Consider the following 19,232-nt stretch of genomic DNA (forward strand, 5'->3'; position numbering starts at 1 on the left):
GAACAATACATAAAGGTATACTTTGGAGCAGGCCAGCCTTGTGATCGAGCAGAACTATGATCAAACAGAATATCTCAGTTCCACAGTCCACGCTTCCATGACGGTGGCTGTGTCGGCCGTTTCCATGAAGTCTACAGCCTCAGCTTGACTCGAGGCTACAGACTTGGCTGCACGAATGTGGCTTGTGAGCTGATGGATGATGTGGAAATTGACCGTTTCATATGTGCATCTCTCATATGTCCAAATCTTTGAAATGATCCCAGAAAAACACAGTTTAAGCAACACTTTTTATTGGAGAAAGAATAGTAGGTTTTTGGTAAGTAAAGAAAATGAAAGCTACACATAAAGACAGCAACTATTTTTTTTAAAGGGGGGTCAATCCACAGAAAACACAATGGCTAAAGGTTAAAAATTACTATAGCACTTGAAACACTGCACAGTCAAAAGACAGATCTTGTTTGTACTGTAAGTGTAATTAATATCTTAAAGTGTGATTCAGGACTTCATTACAAGCTGATACCACAAAATATATATACATATATGTGTGTGCATGTACATAAGTTCCGTTTTTAATCCTCCATACTGTTTATCTACGTTACACAGCCACATACAAAATAACAGAAATGTGTCATACATGGGTATAAACTCTTGCAGAGTGCATAGTGGATGTGAATCATCCATCCGTCCATTCTCGTACACTTATCCAACTCAGGGTGCAGGGCGGCTGGAGCCTATCCCAGCTGGGAATCAAGATGAATGCTTTCATTTTTTCGTAAAATGGGTGTAACCTAGAAAATAATTATCTGTGACTGACTCCAGTTAAGTAGCTGTTTATCTCATTTTCCACAATTAATCAGTCGCGTGTTTTGAAATCGTCGGTTCATTTTTATTAATGTAACTCACAATATGGTGTAAATCTATACTGTAAATCTTATAGTTTGGAAAACTCTTTCTTTATATTTTGCTTTCGAGGATTTTTTAAGCCTCTTCACACTGACCTGTGAATCATTCAGCTCAAAGATGGACCAGTGCTGTGTCTACACACAACACAGCAAACAGCATTTCAGGATTCCTTTGTCATCTGTATTTATGAATATTTATCATTATGAAAATAGGAATTTCCTAAAATTACTAAAATATTTTTTAAAAATGTCACATTGTTATGTGTCATTAGATAAAAACCATGCAGAGAAAATTCCCCAGGATGCTGCATCAGGTGTTAGTTTGATGACGTTTGAGGCGTCTTCTTTTCTAATTTGATCACGATGCCCTTCTCTGGTCGTAGGATGAGCTCTCCAACCGGGCGGAGGTCTTCGCGTTTCTGACAGGCTTCGACTGTGAAGTTCCGCAAAATAGCCGCCAGCACCACCTTTTCTTCCATGAGTGCGAAACGCTGGCCTAAAGAAAATGACAGTAAAACAAACGAAGACGTGACGCACCTATTTGGAAATCCTCACACAGCGAAGCGCGTATGGAGACTATAAATTTAAAAGTCCTTACCTATACAGTTGCGGAGTCCAGCTGAGAAGGGGACGTATGCATAGGCAGGCCTTCCCACCGAATTCTCCGGCAGAAAACGCTCAGGCCTGAACTCTTCGGGCTCGGGGAAGTACCGTGGATCACGGTGAAGAGAGTAGGTGATTATGATCGCGTTTGCGCCTTTAGGAACCTTGAAACCGTCTAAAAGTACGAAGAAAGTATGACACCAAAAACAGGCAAAACCGATTACTCAGATGCATCTGTTACGTGGCCACGACAACAGAGGAAGACTGGCTTCCCTTTTTGTGAAGAGGTATCAGCACCGGCTTGTGTTTGGGGTCAATGAGCCATTTGTTTCAGGTGCCAACGATCTAATCTTTAACTCACTGATATAGCAGTCTTCACCGAGGCTACGAGCAAAGAAAGGCACAGAGGGAAACAGCCTCAGAGCCTCCTTGATCACACACTCCAGGTACTTGAGCTTCTTCAGGTCCTCAGTGCTGGTGGGCCGGGAAGATGTACCTTTGAACATTAAACAGCACCACAGCACAGATTAGACATACAGTGATACTTAACCTGCCTCAGTAGGTAAAAGTGCAACAGTACATCCTAAAATTCACCTGTAAATAGGACAGCACTCAAGATCTGTAACTCTCTATAGAGCAATAATTGTTATCAACCTTGTGACTGTAAATCAACAATCATTAACATAACAAATTAATTATATAACCAGGTGTGGTAAGGTAATCTAATAGCTCAGACACAACAGGATAAAAATAGGATAGTAACCTCTTTGCAAATATGGTGAGGTTACAAGGATTTTGGTAACTTTTTGCACTTTTAACAACCAATTGCACGTACTTGCAGTGGCCAGCTATCTCAGAACAACCACTTTTGATTCCAAGTCATTGCACAGGTCACATGGTGGGAGTCGACCTGTCTCCAAATAACTGTGATCCGAATCAGCCCATATGGGCTGGTGAAGGTTTGCAGACATTTGTGGCCAAATTTATAAATGCAGACAGATCACGAGGACATTGCAATCAATCTGGATCAGTCAGTGCAACTCATCTGCGGTGCAACTCTTTGCAATCGGTGATTTCACTCAACTGGATACCAGTTGTTTGCGTTCTTGTTATAGTCCTATATAAAAAGCTGCATCTATGTCGGTAGTTAAATCGGAATTTTTAAATTCTTTTTTAGATCTATGCAGTTCTTTCTGTAATCTGAATATAAGTGGTTGATGTCAGTTTCTGTTTAATATTAATTTCTGTGTATGTACATTTGGGTGATTCACTGCAGTAAATTGCTGTACTATCATAAACACATTGAAAGTTATCGCTAACTTGCCCCCATTCAATCACAATCACAGTGATAGCAGACTGACTCCATGTTATTGCTGTTTTATCACCATCTTAATGCACCACAGTCAACCTGAAGACAGCAACTGACCCTGGTCCCCGTCTTCAAAGCAACCATTTCAAAGACAAAAAGGTTATAAGTTCACTGCACATGGCTACAAAAGTCATGCCACGGTCTCCAATCACTGCTTCCCCAGGTGTGGCTGTAGCATAGGGTTTACATTGGAAATATAAGTGATGACCATATGGCAAAATTATCCTTCTCTACTTGTGGACAAATTAGCCTGGTTGCCTATGGTTACAAGGCCATCGGTAAAGAAAGTTATTATGCTGCACTTTTTGTCTGTGTATTCTGGCGGGTATGTTCACAGCTCTTATCCCTGAAAAAGCTCCCCGTGCCTTACAAAGAACAAATGAGTTTGAACAAAGATGAGTCAAAAAGCCCTCAGGCAGGAACAAAACAACACCATTAAAGTGGTAGAGCCTGTTATTATTACCGAACACCTCCTGTAGCTCTTGTTGAACTTTCTTGTGCACCTCAGGGTGCGAGCCCAGCAGGTGGAGAGCCCAATTCATAGCGGCGGCTGTAGTATCATGGCCCTGCAAATAAAGAGAGTTAATTAGAGACTTTTTTAAAGACCCTTTATTGAAACAGGATATGTGGATTATTCTCCCAGAAGAGGCTCACATCATTATCTCAGAAAGTAAATCCTTTATTGGCACAAAGTGCAGTTTTTTGGGTAATATAAATGTATTAATAAGAGCAGCCTTAAGTATTCCTTTTCATTGCTTAACCACCAACCCGAAACATAAAGGTGTCCACTTCCTCCTGGATGTCCTCATGGCTCATCTTGCTGCCGTCTTCATAGGTGGTGCTCAGGAGCATGTCCAGAAATGCCCGTCGTTTCCTCTTGCCTTGGTCGTTTTCGCTGTCTGACTCGTTGCAGGACATGTTCTCAGCTCTTTCATGGATCACCTGAAAATAAATGGGAAGAGAAGAAGAGATGCTTCTTCTGAACAATTTCATGATTTCTGCATGATCGCGCAACGTGGAAAAGCGACCCGCTCCGTTACTCACTTTGTAGGTAAAGGAGTGGAGGACCTTGAGTGTTTTGTCGTGGTCGCGGCCTTCACTAAAGTAAGTGTAAATGAAGTCAGGCCATAACCAAGGTGACCGCTGTCTGCGACTGACAATGTCGCTCATTCTGAGAATAAAGAGAAAGACAGCAGATTAGATCTTTTTCTTCTACTATAATTTGCATTAGAATGATAAAAGCAGTAACTCACCTGTACACGCTCCTAACATACTCCGAATCAGAGTTACTCTGTGCATAAATTTTCTTTCCCATTGCAGTTTCTGTCAAGAAATTAAGGGTATATAAATATAAAACGCCCTTTTTCTAATTATTTATTTTGTATACCTGCATTTGTTAAGCACAAAAAGGGTCAAAGGTTTATCCAACTCAAAGGGTTGACAACTTAAAGGAAAAACCTTTACAGTTCAACCCCTACAGTAAAGGGATCTGGTGTCTCCGTTATGTCGTTGCAGATATTTCACTGGATTGGATTCGCCTTCCACCTTATAGAGAAAAATGAATCTAGAGTTGTTCTGGGAGATCACCGTCATCATTTGACGACTGGACTCGTCTCTTCCAGAATGACATAATGCATGAGGGCTCAAAAAATGCGACCGAGACCCACTCATCATTTCAACCCAATTAGACTGCATGAGTGGATGAATGGTCTCACTGCTAATCCCTACCATTACCAATTCTAATGAGAGAATATGTTTTGGAAGGAGAAACCATGCCATGCTGAATCTGCTCTGTTCTGGATGCGTATCACCTTAACGCAGGGTTTTCCTTTAAGTTGTCCCAGATTTGCACATTCTGCTTACCGCAGATAATGTCGAGAGCACAGAGGGTGATGAGACTGAAGCAGTTGAATGGACCCTTCCCTGCGTGGTTTTCCAACTTCTCCACCAGAATCTCAGCCTGCTCGTTCATCACTTCCAAGAAGTCCTCCAGGATGGAGAAGTGAAAGGTGGGCGTCAGCATCTTCCTCCGCTGACGCCACTTGGTCCCAGTGCTGATCAAAGATAAGAAGGCGTTATGCACTTTATATTATTTCATTTGCAATAATAATGCTGTAGATAGGAGCTTCTTTTTGTTTTGTGCATAGTCTTAGCTCAAGTTTTGATATATGAACGATCTAAATCTTTTGATCTTTCCTGATGGACAGATGGGATGTTTGCTATGCCACAGTTATACCTAGTAAGCAGACCAGTTCCCAGCCAAGGATGCAGAAACTTGTATGCAAAAGCTTTCTCCATGTGAATGCTGTTAGCCAGAACCGGCTTAAAGAAAAAGTAGACAGAAACATGTCATGAGTAATATTTGAGGCAAAAAGTTGTTTACTTAAAGAAATCTTCAGTGTACAATCGAGCATGCTATGTTCCAACAGTCCCTGTCGTCACAGGGGGAAAGAAATGATTCACTCAGACTGACCCTGCAAGCATCCACCTTAGTCCATTATCTTATCTAGATGTATGATGAAAACAAGTTACACATACAGTTTAGGTGGGACATATTGTAACTTCTTTAAGGAACATGAGGAATTTGTGCTAAGAGGAGTAACTGGCTTCAGCTTAATGTTTGAGTGGTGGGTGGCAGGAATTCTGTATCCTGCACTGTATAAAAGTGCAAAGACATCCTAAGATGTCATCACAGACTGCTTAGCTGATCTCAAAGACTTCAACGGGATCTCATCCAATCCATCTGTAACGACAGTGCAGCTTCCACTTCAGTGACATGTGTGGTTTGTTTACCTGCTTCGCTGAACGGGGATGGAAATTGTCCATAGGCTTACTCATCACAGGCATATTTACAGTATAAGACGTGCTGCATCCACTCTGTATTTTGGATAGGTGTCAGTCCGCTTACCTCAACCGTCTCAGCGTGATACAGAACCACAAAGGGGACCGGCCCGACCCAGAGTTTAAACAGCGGCTTATCTCGGAACTCCCAGGTAAAATCCTGAATTTGACGAAAGAAGTCTTAAAGAGAAAAATAAAGATGTTGGGTACAAAAATCACGAGAAACTCAATGTGCTTCATCACTTTGAGTACTTTAAATGAACACGTTGCTTGCTTGCTTACCGCCCGCATTGTTTTTGAACTGCAGAGCATTCCCAATGAAGGGGTAAGTGGTTCCCAGCTCAGGGATCGGCTTCATCTCAAACCATTTGTGCAGGTAATCGCTCAGCAGCTTGTAGGTTAAGTAGGTCAGAAAAGCAACAAAGATGCTAACTCCGAGTAAAGTTGTGCTGTAACTGCCAATTAAAACTGCCATTTTTCATGCCGTGTGTGTGCTCAGCCTGTGTGTGCTGAAATGTCGGTGCCAGGCTGTCCTTAAAAGCTCTGTGACATGTTTTTGCCCTGCCTTTTACTCCTCCTCTCCTCTACTGTCCTGTAGTGGGTAAAGGGGACCCCTGGTCTTACATTGCCATCTATTGCCCAGGAGGAGAGGAGGATGTGTGAGGGACTTCATAGAAAGTTTATTAAATTGACATTTATAGCATGAGATAACAGGTAAATGTACATTTTCAAATATGAAAAACGTGCTCTCTGCTGGCACGAATAACCCGTGTTAATTATTTACTGCGTGATCAAGAACTTTGTCCGATTTATTATCTCCGTGTATTTATCCACATTAACAGTTCGTGTCCTACCTGCCTGGTTAATAAGTGACAGTCTTATCTGTGATTGCCTTGTGTTTTTTTTCTTTTTATGTCATCATAGCTCTTCAGCTTTGCACGCTAATTACCTTTAGCAATGGAAGGAGTGAGCCTGTAATATCTCATTCCTGTTTGAGCCAGGATTTCTGCTGCCCAGGCCCCACAGCTACTGAAAGGACTTACACTCCTTTAGAGAGCCCTGCTTTAAAATATGTGGTCTGCCAGTCTCCTTAATGTTAATGCATCATCCACATTAATAAGCATTGATATCTTCCCTGATGCTGGCTTTTGAACTGTGAGCTGATAAGATAAGATAAGATAACCTTTATTAGTCCCACACGTGGGAAATTTGTTTTGTCACAGCAGGAAGTGGACAGTGCAAAAGTTATGAGGCAAAAATTAGGATACAATAAGAATAAATACAGTACACAACTGTACAGAATAGAATAAAATAAAATACTATATAGAGTAGAATAAAATAAAATAAATATACAATAAGATAAAAATAGAATACAAATACAAATGCTATATACAACTGAGTAAAAATACAACGATGACAGAAAGGATTATTGCACTAGAAAGGATAACAAGGAAGGAAGGTCTCTGTTTTGACAAGGTGGTGCCCGAGGTTTCCAAAAAGGATTTGAAAATCACAGATTTTACGACAGGAGAGTTTTTAACTTTTCCTCAGTCGATTAAAACTGGAGATTTTGCTAGTAGTGGCTTTGACTCGTGCAGAGAATTCTCTGAATCTTTTAATAATATCATGTGTCTATGAATTCTTAGATAAACCCTCCCAAGAAAGCCTGAACCATTGTGGGAATGTGATTTGTTTTCAGTAATTTCCAGACATTGTAGTCTACAAAGACTGTAAAAATGTCACTTTTAGAAACGAACATCCTTAAGACAATTTGTTCAGCCTTAAGAATGTTTTGAAAAAGTATTTGTTGGAAAATAAGCATGCCATTTAAATATTGACTGATAATAAGGTAAAAATAATTTTGGTAGTTTTTACGGTAAAACATTTCCGCTGGTAAAAAAAAACAAAAACCTAGGTAAAGACAGTGCACCTTAAAAACATTGCCTGAGTGGCTGGAAATATACTGCAAATTAGAACAACTTCGTAGCTTGCTTTTGACTCCTTAGTACAAAATGTAATACTGAGCTTTAGCCACTAGATGTTCGATGTCAACTTCTTCTTTTTTGTTTGTTTTTTCCATATTACCCTCTGCATTGGCATACAATATAAAATAGGACTAGACTGGAAACAACAATAAAGGAGGATGTTACGAATGAGCAAGCAATAAATCTGTGAATTCCACGATTTTTATATTATTAATAAAACGTTTAATATTTTTATTTAAAATATTTATGCGGTTTTATTGCATTTATTATGCAAAAATACAACTCTTGCAGTCAGTCTCGTGCAATCAGTAGCGGTTTTTGATACGGTCGACATGGGCGGTTGCCCGGGGCGGCATCACGGGCATCGGCAAAAAAAAATAAAAAATAAAAAATTGCTCGTACTCATGCTGCCCCGACATCAGCCAGCGCACATTGGGAATGGCATAGGCACCGATCGGTTTTCTATCGCCCATTTGCTGGGAGTAAGGACGCCCTCCGTTTGCCAGGTGCGCCTGCTGCTTGCGGCACAGGGAGGAGAGGGCGGGGCGGCGACGGATTCACTGGTGGCTGGAGCGGCATCTAATAACCAACTCGCAAAATAAAAACAAACCAACAAACACGAAAACACCAGACATCATGATACAGACTTATAATTTGCGCCGATGTTTTTTCGAAATTCTATACGTGAAAAGTGAGCGCGAGAGCCCTCAGTGCGCCTGCTTGCTGCTGAAGTCAAAGTAAACTTTATTGTCATCTCCGCTACATACAGTCCAGTGTAGAGAGAGACGAGACGACGAGGCTCCAGTTACAGCAGTGCAAGTAAACAAACAATAAATATAAGAAGAGTAAGAAAATGAATATACACTTTAGGACAAGGGGTAAAGGGATCAATAACAATTTAAAATTTATAATTTACAGTTTGATGATTTAAAGTACACACAACCCTTCAAAGGGGGAGGGGGGCCGGCTGCTTCCAGATAGAGCACATTTCATTCATAATGATGTAAATCCAAGCCCATTATGTATTCATGATTTGAATCCTGGGTTGTGTGAAATCCCAGAAATAAACCTTAGACAAAGTGAATCTGTGAACTAAGGTGTAGGTCTATTAGGTTATGTTGTGACGATCCTGGAGTTGGGGGATTTGTGTTCATACTGGAGTGCAAAATCAAAACCAATGTAAGATGGGGCAAGGATACCTAGACCCCGGGGCTTAGAGTACGCTTGGGGAGTGTGATTGTGTGTACAGTGTCTCTTTATGTCTGTCTCCACGTTGGGTGAGTGTTGAGTAAGTGCATATGAGAGCATGAGGGTGGGAATGGATGTTTGTATCTGTGTGTGCCTGTTTGTCTGTGTCCATATGTCAGGTTGGGTATCAGACGCCACCTCTCTGGGGACATCTCAGGCCCTCCAAGGTCTGGAGGCCTATCTCCCCCCACAACTTCCCCTGCCAGTGACAGACGCCCTCAGACACCGGTGCGTTGGTGGGTCTTGGATGAGCATCCAGGTACACACCGGCTCACTCCTTGGTGGCTGCTTATCGGGGCCTGGAGCCTGGGGCTCGCTCGGGCCACTTCGGGGGTGGGGTGCCCTCGGCCTGGGGCTCGGTCACTCTGGCGCAGCTGGCTGCCGGTGGAGCTCCCGGGCATGTCACTGCAACCCCCCTGGCTTCTGCTCCGCGGCTGCTGAGTGACCCCCCCCCCCATCTGGGACTCTCCTCAGCTCTTTCTGGGACAGTGGCGCGGCTGCCCCTCTGTTGGTCTTCCTTGGTCTCTTGTGTTCTGGGGGCCTCTGGATGTCTGGAGTTTTGATCTCCTCCATACCTGCTTCATGCCCTGGAGGACGGGGCTGTGGCCTCTCCCACACCCTCTAGCAGATCATTACATGAAGGAACCTTTTAAAAACAAGTGTGTTCATGCTCACAGGTGTACACACGGGTGCTCACACACACAAACTACACCCTTTTTACCTTAAAGCACACTGTGCGCTGTCGATCTTACTTGCTGCACAATAATGTTTAATATTTAGTATTTACTGTTATATTCCCATAGATCATCATGATGTTGTTTATTCTATTGCTCTAGTCTTCTTCTGCTTGTTTGCTTTTTTTCTCAACAGGTGATCCAGGAAAAGAGAGGGAAAAAAAGGTGATGAAGCAAATTTTCATTGTCTTTTCTCTCTCTCTTTTCTCCCTTTTCTTTCCCTCTCCTTCCATTAACTTTCTTCTGAACTTTTCTTCTTGTCCAGTCTGGCCTGATTACAATAACTTAGAATAAAAATAACTAATAAAAGAAAAAATGAAAAAGAAAAAAAAAACAATGTAAGATGGACAAGAAAAGTTCAAAGCCATCAGGTGCTCAGTTTAGAAAAAATGGAAAAGAAGAGGAGGAGAAACGAGCAAAAGATACAGGTAAGCAGATGTGTCATTGGCAGGTCATCCTGAAACAATCAGAATCAGAATCAGAATACTTTATTAATCCCTAAGGAAATAATGTGGATTACAGTTGCTCCAAAAAGAAATGGTAAAAATAGTAACAGTAACAGACTAAACTCCAAACAATACATTATGTTACAGATTTTAATATTAATTAGTCATTGTCAATTGTTGATTTGTCCTGTTCTCATTGTATGACGAATTATGATGGCTGTTTGGTAGCCGTTTGCATACAATGCATACTTCCTCTCTCTTCATATGTGTGTGGGGCAGAGGGAGTGTTCGCCCGGGTGCCAAACAGGCTAGGACCGCCACTGAGTGCAATATTTATACAAAAGGCAACACAATCAGAAACTGGAAGTAACATACAAACACTAGTTTATGTTAATTCTTTTACCCATTAACCCCTGAGGCTCTTTTCCAAACGGAATGATTTCTGTCATATTTTAAGCTACTTGTAGAATAAAATCACTGAGTGTACATTAAAATTAAGTGAATGCGGTCTCTCGCTGTATACATCATTACTGATATACACTGAGTTGTGAAACTCATCATTAAGAATAGACTTGAGGTCTTCAAATCCTGTCTTTATTGTGGAAAGAATCAAGAATGCAATCTGTCATGATTATCAAGGATAAACAAGTCAGTCCTTCAGCCGATTAGTCAAGCCGAGTGCAATGAGAAGCTTCTGGTGAAATGCTGGTATCCTTTCCTTATGGACAGGCCAGTCCAGAATGCAACGTGAACGTAACATTCCTCTGCGGAGGAAGAGTGAGTGAAACAACTTGTGATCGTGCACATCCTGAAGAAAGACCAGGATGACTGAGTCCCTGCTTTCTTCGATGACTTGTTGAAGTGCATGATAGACTTTAAATCTGGTGACAAGAAAGAGAAGACATTGTGCTATTAAACAATATTATCCGACTAAGATAATTTTGCAACTTTTGCAATAAATAAATGACTGTTTGATCTCAAAATTATAGAGTTAGTGTGTGAACATGTAAAAAACAAGCAATTCGGAGCGCTTAAATCTACAGGTGAATAGGGACAAGTTCTACATATTGCTTGAAATGAACTACTATTGCTTTAAAAACACTATATGAAAGGTGTAAGTGTACTGATTTTTAATCAAAGGAAGGAGAATTTGATAAAACTGCCTTGCACATCACCATTTTTTTTCTTGTACTTAGCTTTCACCTGATACATAAAGTCACAATAAAGCATAATCTAGTGTATGTTTTATTTACCGTCTACACCAGGGATCTTTGAGGAGACTTTCGGTGACGACAAACATGATTTTTCTGGACTTTTTCATATTTGTCACAATGGATTCCACCTGTGACATGCCAGCGACTGAATCTCGATCCTCTAAACAAAACTGGCACTTTTCATTCTCTAAAGGGACCAACCTCCTCTCCACCCAACTGGAGTCTTCCTCCGTACGTATGACATAAGCGTCGTACTCATATTCTCTGCCTTCGTCAACTTTGGCATCACTGAATCCTAATGTGCGATTGATCATTATGTTCCAGTAAAAGTGGATCCTCCAGTCATGAAACCGCACCGTGAGTGCGGTTACAATTAGCAAGATGACGGCTGTGCTGCTCACTATGTAAAGAGTCTGAAATGGGGTCATGTCTTTGCAAGAAAGGGGGTCGAAATCCATGATGGAGTGGTTAAAGTAAGCTCGTGGAGTGTTGCACACATACTCGTCCCTGACATTTGGCACACTCGTCGTATTTGTGGTATTCAACCACGTCACGAACCACAGGATGCTCTCGCATGTGCAGTCGAATGGATTTCTGCCCATGATAAGCTGGGTGAGGTTGCTCATGGGAGTACGAAACACTTCAGGTCTCACGCTTGTGATCAAGTTCTTCTCAAAACGTAATACCTGCAGCGACTTCAGGTCATCGAAAACAGAGTCCTTGAGATTATTTATGAGATTGTTGCTAAGGCTTAGCTCCTTGAGGTGAGTTAAACCTTTCAAAGCCTTCAGTGGGATCTCATCCAGTCCATTATAATCCATCTGTAAGGATTTCAACCTCTGCGCATCTTTGAGAAACAACACCGGCCCACCAAGGTTGGCACTCTTCCACAGTCGGGCCAAGTTGTTGTGCTGGAGTTTCAACACCTTTAGGTTTACAAGCCCCTCTAGCAGATTGTCTTTGATGTTAGCAACATTGTTGTTGCTGAGATCCAAGACAGAGAGGTTGGTCAGGGGTTTGAATGGAGAGTGATCTAGGTTTAGGGCTAAAGCTTTAAGACTTCTCCCCAAAGTCAGGACTCTAAGGTTGGGCACATTAATAAAGGAACTGGAGCTTAGGTCAATTGACTGGAAGTTATTGCTCATGTGAATTTCCTGAACCTGATCTAGGCCTTCGAATTCTCTGCCTGTCAAAGTTTGCTTGATATGGTTGTAATCTAGAAGAAGAACAGTGAGGTTTCGCAAAACAGAGAAGCTTCCGGGATTGATCTGCGCTATATTTGTATTTATAAGATTTAGCCATCTGACTGGTGAATCTGCAAGAGATGCTAAGGTCTTGTTGGTGATGTTTCGGAGTGACGGACAGCTAATCCAGCTTATGTCAAGTTTTTTAAGACTTTTTAAGCCTGCAAAGGTGTGCTCTCCGATTTCCCGGATTGCAGTCCTCTGTAACATCAAACTCTCTAGCATGCCTAATGGCTGGAAAGCAAAATCATCAATAACTGGGGCAGCGGTACGACCTTTCACCAGTGCTTCTGTAAGTGCCAGTTTTTTCAATCTATTGAGCCCCTGAAATGTCCCATTGGTTAGGTGCTTAATGTTATTGTGCGACAAATTTAGAGTTTGAAGTTTAGATAGCCACTGAAATGAGCCGTCTTCAATTTTACCCATGCCATTACTGGACAGATCCAAGAAGGTTAGATTTGTCTTCTGCAGTCCTGTAAAGACTTTGTTTGTGACCATGACTAGACTCATTTTCCGAAGAGAGAGAGCATCGATGGCTGTCCCAGACAACTCTGAGCACAGTTTGGAAACCAGAGTTCCCAAGTTGCCATCCATGATTAAAGTGCGCAGGCCTGAAATGTGCTGAAAGCAGCCGGGCTCCAACTGCAAACAAACAATCACAGAGATTTTTTTTAGTGAGACGGAAAAAGGAAACAAAACAGACAACCGAAAGGAATGTGCTACAGTAACTCTACTTTCTACTGCCAGTTCCGATTTTGATGGAATTTCATTTCCCATTTCTGGATTAAACAAGTTTCTTACTGTTTTTAACAACACAGATGACAGGTTGAGGACTTGCAGAGAGGATGAATGGTCAAGAAATGAAAAGTCATCTTTCTTCAGAGTGGTGAAGTCATTGAATGCCAAGCTGAAGTTCACCAGGCTGGGCAGCTGAGGCTGGGAGCCGAGCTTGGGTGACTGCAGTTTGTTTTTAGAAACATCTAGAAAGGTTAGGTTCTGTGGATTATTAAAGAAGAGGGAGACAAGAAGAAGGGTTATTTAATGCTGTGCACAAGAGGCAAACAATTGATCCACAGCATATGTCAGACAAAATTTCATAAGCAGCACTTCTCTCAGGTCACAGGATAGTTTGCTCCATCTCTCTACAAAGACAGCTCACATATGCACCATCCATCCATTTCATATTAAAATTCCTCGGCTCTTTGTTTTTTTTTTATTATTGTTTTATTTTATTTTATTTTTGGTGGTAGGTGGAATTTACGTTACTCATGTGTATTACTTTTGCAGGACAGTCCATAGTTATTAGGTTTTAACTGTTCTTACTTGCCTTTATTTCCATTAAGTACAAATTAAAGAATGGCAGAGGAACTCCAAAGGGTCCCCCCCCCCAACACCACCATCGTTCCAATCATAAAGAAAGCGTCCCACATTTTTCACTGGCTCTAGTTTTCCAAAGTTAACACTGCAGGGCGGATGCTTTTTTGGTCAAAATGTCTGGCTTTTTTATCTAGTGGCTGTGAAGAAACCAGGAAACATCAAGTGCAGGTTACAATGTCTGTGTCTTTTGTTGCAGATGCATGCAAAACTGAGAGAACTACACGTCACCACAAAGATATAAGTGGTGCAGATTTTGTAATTTAATGGAAACAACCATTAAAAAAAGGAAATACGGCTAGAATGAAGACTGGCTGAAGCAAGCGGAAAAAGACTGTCAGAGTTTGTTGGGGTGGGGTGAGTCACGCATATGAAATATGTGGCTTGGAAGAAATGCGCTGAGCAACAGATGCATCCCAGCTGAAAAGATGATTGGAAGGCAGAATCCGTGATGAAACAACAGCTAACAACTGCTGTAACAGTTAGTTTAGAAAAAGTTGATATGTGTATTTAATAAGACTGGAAAAAAAAACGCAGTAACTTTCACTTCCTGCTAATCATAGGAAGTTCGGAAAATCGAACTGAAATTAATACACAAACCTCTTCCGTTTACATTTGTGGGACTTGATTTTTGAAGCTATATGTGGCAAAATTTCAATATCTCTCTCAGAGGAAGTAGGAAGCTCCACATTTCCTCACACACACACATACTCTTTACCCCAAATTTAATTTGTTTGGATACCAACACATCTGTAGATATCAAACAAATGGCAGCAAGCTTTGGGCAGCAGGCTGTATAACCTAAATCCATGACCTAACCTAACCTAAATCCCCAAAACACTGATCACTGATGATTTGTATGATAAAAAGAAAACTAACTGAAACAGAGCTGTCATATTAATAATGAGGAGCAAACGTACAGTTTTTGGCCTTGAAATATAATTGAGTCAAGCAATAATTAGTCATCTAAGTGATCCGACACATCAGTACCTGCAGTGACGAGAAGGGTTCTCCCTGCAGCTTTAGTCTATTACTAGCCAAGTTCAACGATGTCAGTCGGGTGCAGTGGCTCATATCTCCAGTCTTCAGCAAATGCACCTGATTGTGTTCCAGGTTCAACATCTGCAGCAGAGGCAGTGTTTGGCACAAACCCGCGTCCACCTTGGTGATGCTGTTGTAACCGGCGTCGAGGTGCAGGAGGCCCGGGTACAGGCTTAGTGACAGCGGGGTAATCCCTCTCAGTATGTTGTGGGACACATCCAGGCTGGTGATGTTCCTGGGAAGGTCTGAAGGGATCGCACTGAGGCGGAGGCGACTGCAGTCAGCTCGGCCGTCTTCCACATAGCAGGAGGTCTTCTTCTCAGAGGCATCGCAACGGTACGGTCCCGTCAAAACACAACACGTGACGAGGATCCATGACAGGAGACGGGAACGATGGGCGCACATCATTTCAAAGACCTTTAAAGAAGAGAGAAGGGTGGATTTGCATTCAAATTTGTTGCTGGGATGGTAAGACTAAAGAAAAGGCTGAGAAGCCCTCTGTGGAGCTGGGTGGAACTGAGACATGTTTTTCTTCCTTTTTTTTTTTTTTTTTTTTTTACTTTCCTCTATATTAATAACAATTATAACTCTACACAATTTGTTTATATAAAAATATAATATTTGGTATACTGGGAAAATTACAAAAACAATGTACCAACGATTTCAATTGTGACACTACACTGTAGAACTAGTAAACACTGTTGTGCAAAAGTCTTGGACCACCCCTCACTTCTTTATACAAGTAGTTTACTTCCAAGGAGCCAAACATTCTTGGGCAGTAGTTTACTAGACTTTGCCTGCAGTACAGGCTGGATAAACCTGAATGGAAAAATAAACAATAAAAGATCACGAGTCATGGATTGACCTCCACTGAACCCAGACCTCAATATTACTGAAACAGGGTGGGATCATCTCGACAGAGAACAGAACAAAAGGCAGCCAACATTCAAAGAAGAGCTCTGAATGTCCTCCAAGAAGCCTGGAGAACCTTTCCTGAAGACTACCTAAAGATATTAGAAGAAAGCTGCCTAAGAGAGCTCGGGCTATGTTTAAAGCAACGATGATCATACCAAATATTCACTGTCGAGCTCGTTGTTTTTACCTTTTCATGTTTCAATAAGTCGCGGCAACCTTTTCGTATTTCCTATCAAAATATAAAGAGATGAGCGGTGGATCCAGCCCTTTGCGCAGTTCTGTAACTTTGAAAGCTTTCAAAAATATCCGCCCTCGTAATTACAGGGTGACTACAGCGCTCCCACGCTGACCTTACAAGCACACTAATATTTTGAATGCAGTCCATACAGATTTCTTACCAGATGTGAACATTGCACAATACCTTCGACAGTCAGAGTCCAGACAGAAGATTCCCCCTGCAGCTGCACGGCTTCTATCGCTGAACGCACACAGCCACAGCGGCGCTTATGAGGAAATGAAACTGTGGTTTCGTTTCTTCTTCGGTGGTGGGTATCCACTGGAGAGCTAACCATTTCACGCAGGCGGATAGCCACAGATATTGAGATATTAAGTTTGCATAAAATTTATATGCATCATATCCTACACTCCAGAGACACGTCGGGTGATTTGACGTCTAGTTTCCGAACAAACTTTTTGGACTTGCGTGTAGACCGTAGACAGGATTCAGGAAGGCGTGGTGTAAACAGGTTGAACAGGTTGAGTCAGCCGGTCGTCTATTATGTTCGTGCCTTCTGAAACATTTGTCGGTGGTTTCATATATTAAACCGGGAACCGTTTCTTTAAACATGTTTAACATCCGCGGTGAGTTAAACAGCGACTGAGATGCGCCTGAGCAAATACACTGCTGTGTAGGAAAAGTGTCGTAAATATGTGCAGGTAACAACAGACAGCTGTAGTTATTTCTCTTTTTCTTTTAGGCATCCTTTAAATTAATAGTTAATTATATTTATTATGTTATAAGTTATTAAAACAAAAAAATTGTTACTTTATATTTATTTAGTTAGTTCGTTTTTTTAGGATATGAAACTAGTCAGATGTCATTTAGGTAGCTCAAAGTTTATATGTGGTACTCTAAAACGCACACTTATTATAGTGACAGGACCAGAATAAATACGAGGTTTTCACTATCCAAAAAAAACAACAACTGCTGCTTCTCTTTTAAGAGGAGTAGCATCTTATAGCTAAGTACTTGTTATAGCAAGTGAACCACACACCTGTGGGATATGGTTTCCCTTACCCTGATGAGGTTTCGATTTGGGGTCACAAACACAAGGCCTGGGTGCCAGAATAAGCTCTGGTAAGAGTCCAATCCAACCCACTGCATAACTTTGGAAAAACTTAATTTTGAACTTTCAACTGTGTTTTAAAGCTTTTCCTACATGGCTTTCCCCTCATGGTCATTCATACATGTAATATTCTTTATTTTGGTATCAGCCAGGCTCTGCTCTCTCATCTTCAGCTAGTTCAGAATGCAGCTGCCCGACCCTTGACAGGCACTCGTAAACATGAATATATCTGTCCAGTCTTGGCTCGTTTATACTGGCTTCCAGTACGTTGTAGAATCGATTTTAAGATTTTCTTTCTTGTTTTTAAGTCTCTAAATTAGCTGTGACGGGTTAGCTCCGTCAAACCTCTCAGACCTACTCTCAGGTCAGCTAATAAGTTGCTTGTAGTTGTCCCTAGAAACAAGCTAGGGCCTTTGCGATTGCTGTGCCCAAACTTTGGAACAGTCTGCCTCTTCATATTAGGATCTCTCCAACACTTGACATTTTTAAAAACCCATCATCACTTAATTGTGACTGGGCTTTTGTGTGATTCTTTGTGTGTGTTTGTTCTGCTTTTTACTTTTTTACTATGTACAGCACTTTGGTCAACCTTTGTTATTTAGAGGCATAAACACAGTCATTTAAGACTGTGTTTTTGTTAAGTTATATTTAAGAGTACACCCTAAACAAATGTACAGAAAGCACACTTTACAGTTTCTCTCTCTCTGCTTTAATTTTATTACATTTATTCACAGAGTATCAAGTTCTCCCTGATTGTTCCGAGGCCTGCAGGAACACTGCAGCGTACAAACTGACATCTCATTACATGACCTGATATGTCCTTATTCAGAACGACAGAGAAGTGAAATCTTGTTGTTGTAAATCTGAACTTGGTGTTAGTAACCACTGGAGGGCAGTAAAACGCTGCTATTAAACCATGAGCTTAAGTAATGCTGTGCTGTTTGTTGGTGGGGGCTATGAGTCCTCTTTCAGGGTACAGCACATATTTATAGTGACAGGTCTTTCAACAGAATGACACAACAAATGTCAATGAGCCCGTATTATACAGTTTGTATGCATCTTTGTGTTGGAGATTGCATTACACATACTGGATAATGTGCTAAAATCTATGGATTTGTTTCTGTTTTGCAGGGTGCTTTAATTGAATATATTATCTGACCCCACATAACTTTTCTTCTTATTATTCTATTAGAAAATAGAATAATAAGAAGTCCTTTTGGTAGGGACCCAGAACAACACAGTTCAGAACGCAATCATATCTACACTATGGACATAAATGAAGCATCAATGTTATTTCACTCCTGACTCTTGCAACCGATGACACTGATTATATTTATTTTAGTTCAAATTAATTATTTAATGCAGGGAGTCAAAGATGTATGACTCCCACCAGAGATGTACAGTGCAGGTAATTTCATTTTAAAGTATAAGTTACTATGATTGCAGCTGTAGGCTGCAGCTAAGTGCATTACATAGGCAGTCCAAATACCTATAAATCTGAAGGTAATCACCATGGCAGGCCTTTAAAAGGTCAGCAGTGATAGAAAATCAGAAATTACTTACAGCTGGTGTAAGTTACATAAAAAAAATTAAAAGCAATAATGTTAGACTGACAATTATTCTTTAAACTGAATTTCACTTGAGATAAAAACCTTTATTTTTTTTATGGAAGCATAAAGATACAAGTGCCAGTTGAGCCAAAGCATTTTCATTATCTTAACATCAATTATCATACTGCGGGGGTTGCATGTCCCATCTTTTGCCATACAACACTGCCGTAGTTCAAACCTGCAATGAAGTGCTACTGAAATCGTTTTCACTGAACTTTAAAAATATTTTTTCCTGTATTTTCAGCCATCATTTAGTTTTTTAACTGTGGTCTGAAAAAAAGAGGAAAAAAATGGACCAATCTTAAGAATTTTCACTGTGAGCGTGTTAACATTTAGCCTCAGAGAGCTGCAGCTGTGCAC

The 19,232-nt window shown here is 41.1% G+C and overlaps 2 protein-coding genes across 3 annotated transcripts; both read right to left on the reverse strand.

The window, feature by feature from the left end:
- Positions 1 to 311: 311 nt before the first annotated feature.
- cyp4v2a (cytochrome P450, family 4, subfamily V, member 2a) lies at positions 312 to 6,273 on the reverse strand. The gene is made up of 11 exons (XM_026171473.1): positions 5,998 to 6,273; positions 5,783 to 5,895; positions 5,111 to 5,196; positions 4,738 to 4,928; positions 4,128 to 4,197; positions 3,919 to 4,045; positions 3,643 to 3,816; positions 3,338 to 3,440; positions 1,867 to 2,001; positions 1,501 to 1,680; positions 312 to 1,398 (listed from the first exon to the last, which is right to left on the reverse strand). The coding sequence occupies exons 1-11, from the start codon at positions 6,188 to 6,190 to the stop codon at positions 1,220 to 1,222; spliced, it is 1,551 nt and encodes a 516-aa protein (XP_026027258.1). The 5' UTR covers positions 6,191 to 6,273; the 3' UTR covers positions 312 to 1,219.
- A 4,427-nt stretch (positions 6,274 to 10,700) lies between these two features.
- Positions 10,701 to 16,926, reverse strand: tlr3 (toll-like receptor 3). 2 transcript variants are annotated; one of them, XM_026171492.1, is made up of 5 exons: positions 16,315 to 16,926; positions 14,951 to 15,418; positions 13,388 to 13,582; positions 11,382 to 13,228; positions 10,701 to 11,009 (listed from the first exon to the last, which is right to left on the reverse strand). In XM_026171492.1, exons 1-5 carry the CDS (start codon positions 16,486 to 16,488, stop codon positions 10,778 to 10,780), a joined length of 2,916 nt encoding a protein of 971 aa, XP_026027277.1. In that variant the 5' UTR covers positions 16,489 to 16,926; the 3' UTR covers positions 10,701 to 10,777. The 2 variants fall into 2 exon arrangements, with proteins under 2 accessions (XP_026027277.1, XP_026027278.1); XM_026171493.1 differs by having other exon boundaries at positions 16,338 to 16,394.
- Between the last annotated feature and the right edge of the window lie 2,306 nt (positions 16,927 to 19,232).

This window comes from Astatotilapia calliptera, chromosome 6 (assembly GCF_900246225.1).
Source record: "Astatotilapia calliptera chromosome 6, fAstCal1.2, whole genome shotgun sequence".
Taxonomy (NCBI): Eukaryota; Metazoa; Chordata; class Actinopteri; order Cichliformes; family Cichlidae; genus Astatotilapia; species Astatotilapia calliptera.

Coding starts and splice junctions, on each gene's coding strand:
- cyp4v2a (XM_026171473.1), bottom strand. CDS start 6,190: ATGGCAGTTTTAATTGGCAGTTACAGCACAACTTTACTCGGAGTTAGC. Junction 4,046..4,127: donor TATGTTAGGAGCGTGTACAG/GTGAGTTACTGC, acceptor CTTTATTCTCAG/AATGAGCGACATTGTCAGTC. Junction 3,817..3,918: donor TCCACTCCTTTACCTACAAA/GTGAGTAACGGA, acceptor ATTTATTTTCAG/GTGATCCATGAAAGAGCTGA.
- tlr3 (XM_026171492.1), bottom strand. CDS start 16,488: ATGGTTAGCTCTCCAGTGGATACCCACCACCGAAGAAGAAACGAAACC. Junction 15,419..16,314: donor TTGTGCAATGTTCACATCTG/GTAAGAAATCTG, acceptor TCTTCTTTAAAG/GTCTTTGAAATGATGTGCGC. Junction 11,010..11,381: donor AAAGATCCCTGGTGTAGACG/GTAAATAAAACA, acceptor TCTTGTCACCAG/ATTTAAAGTCTATCATGCAC.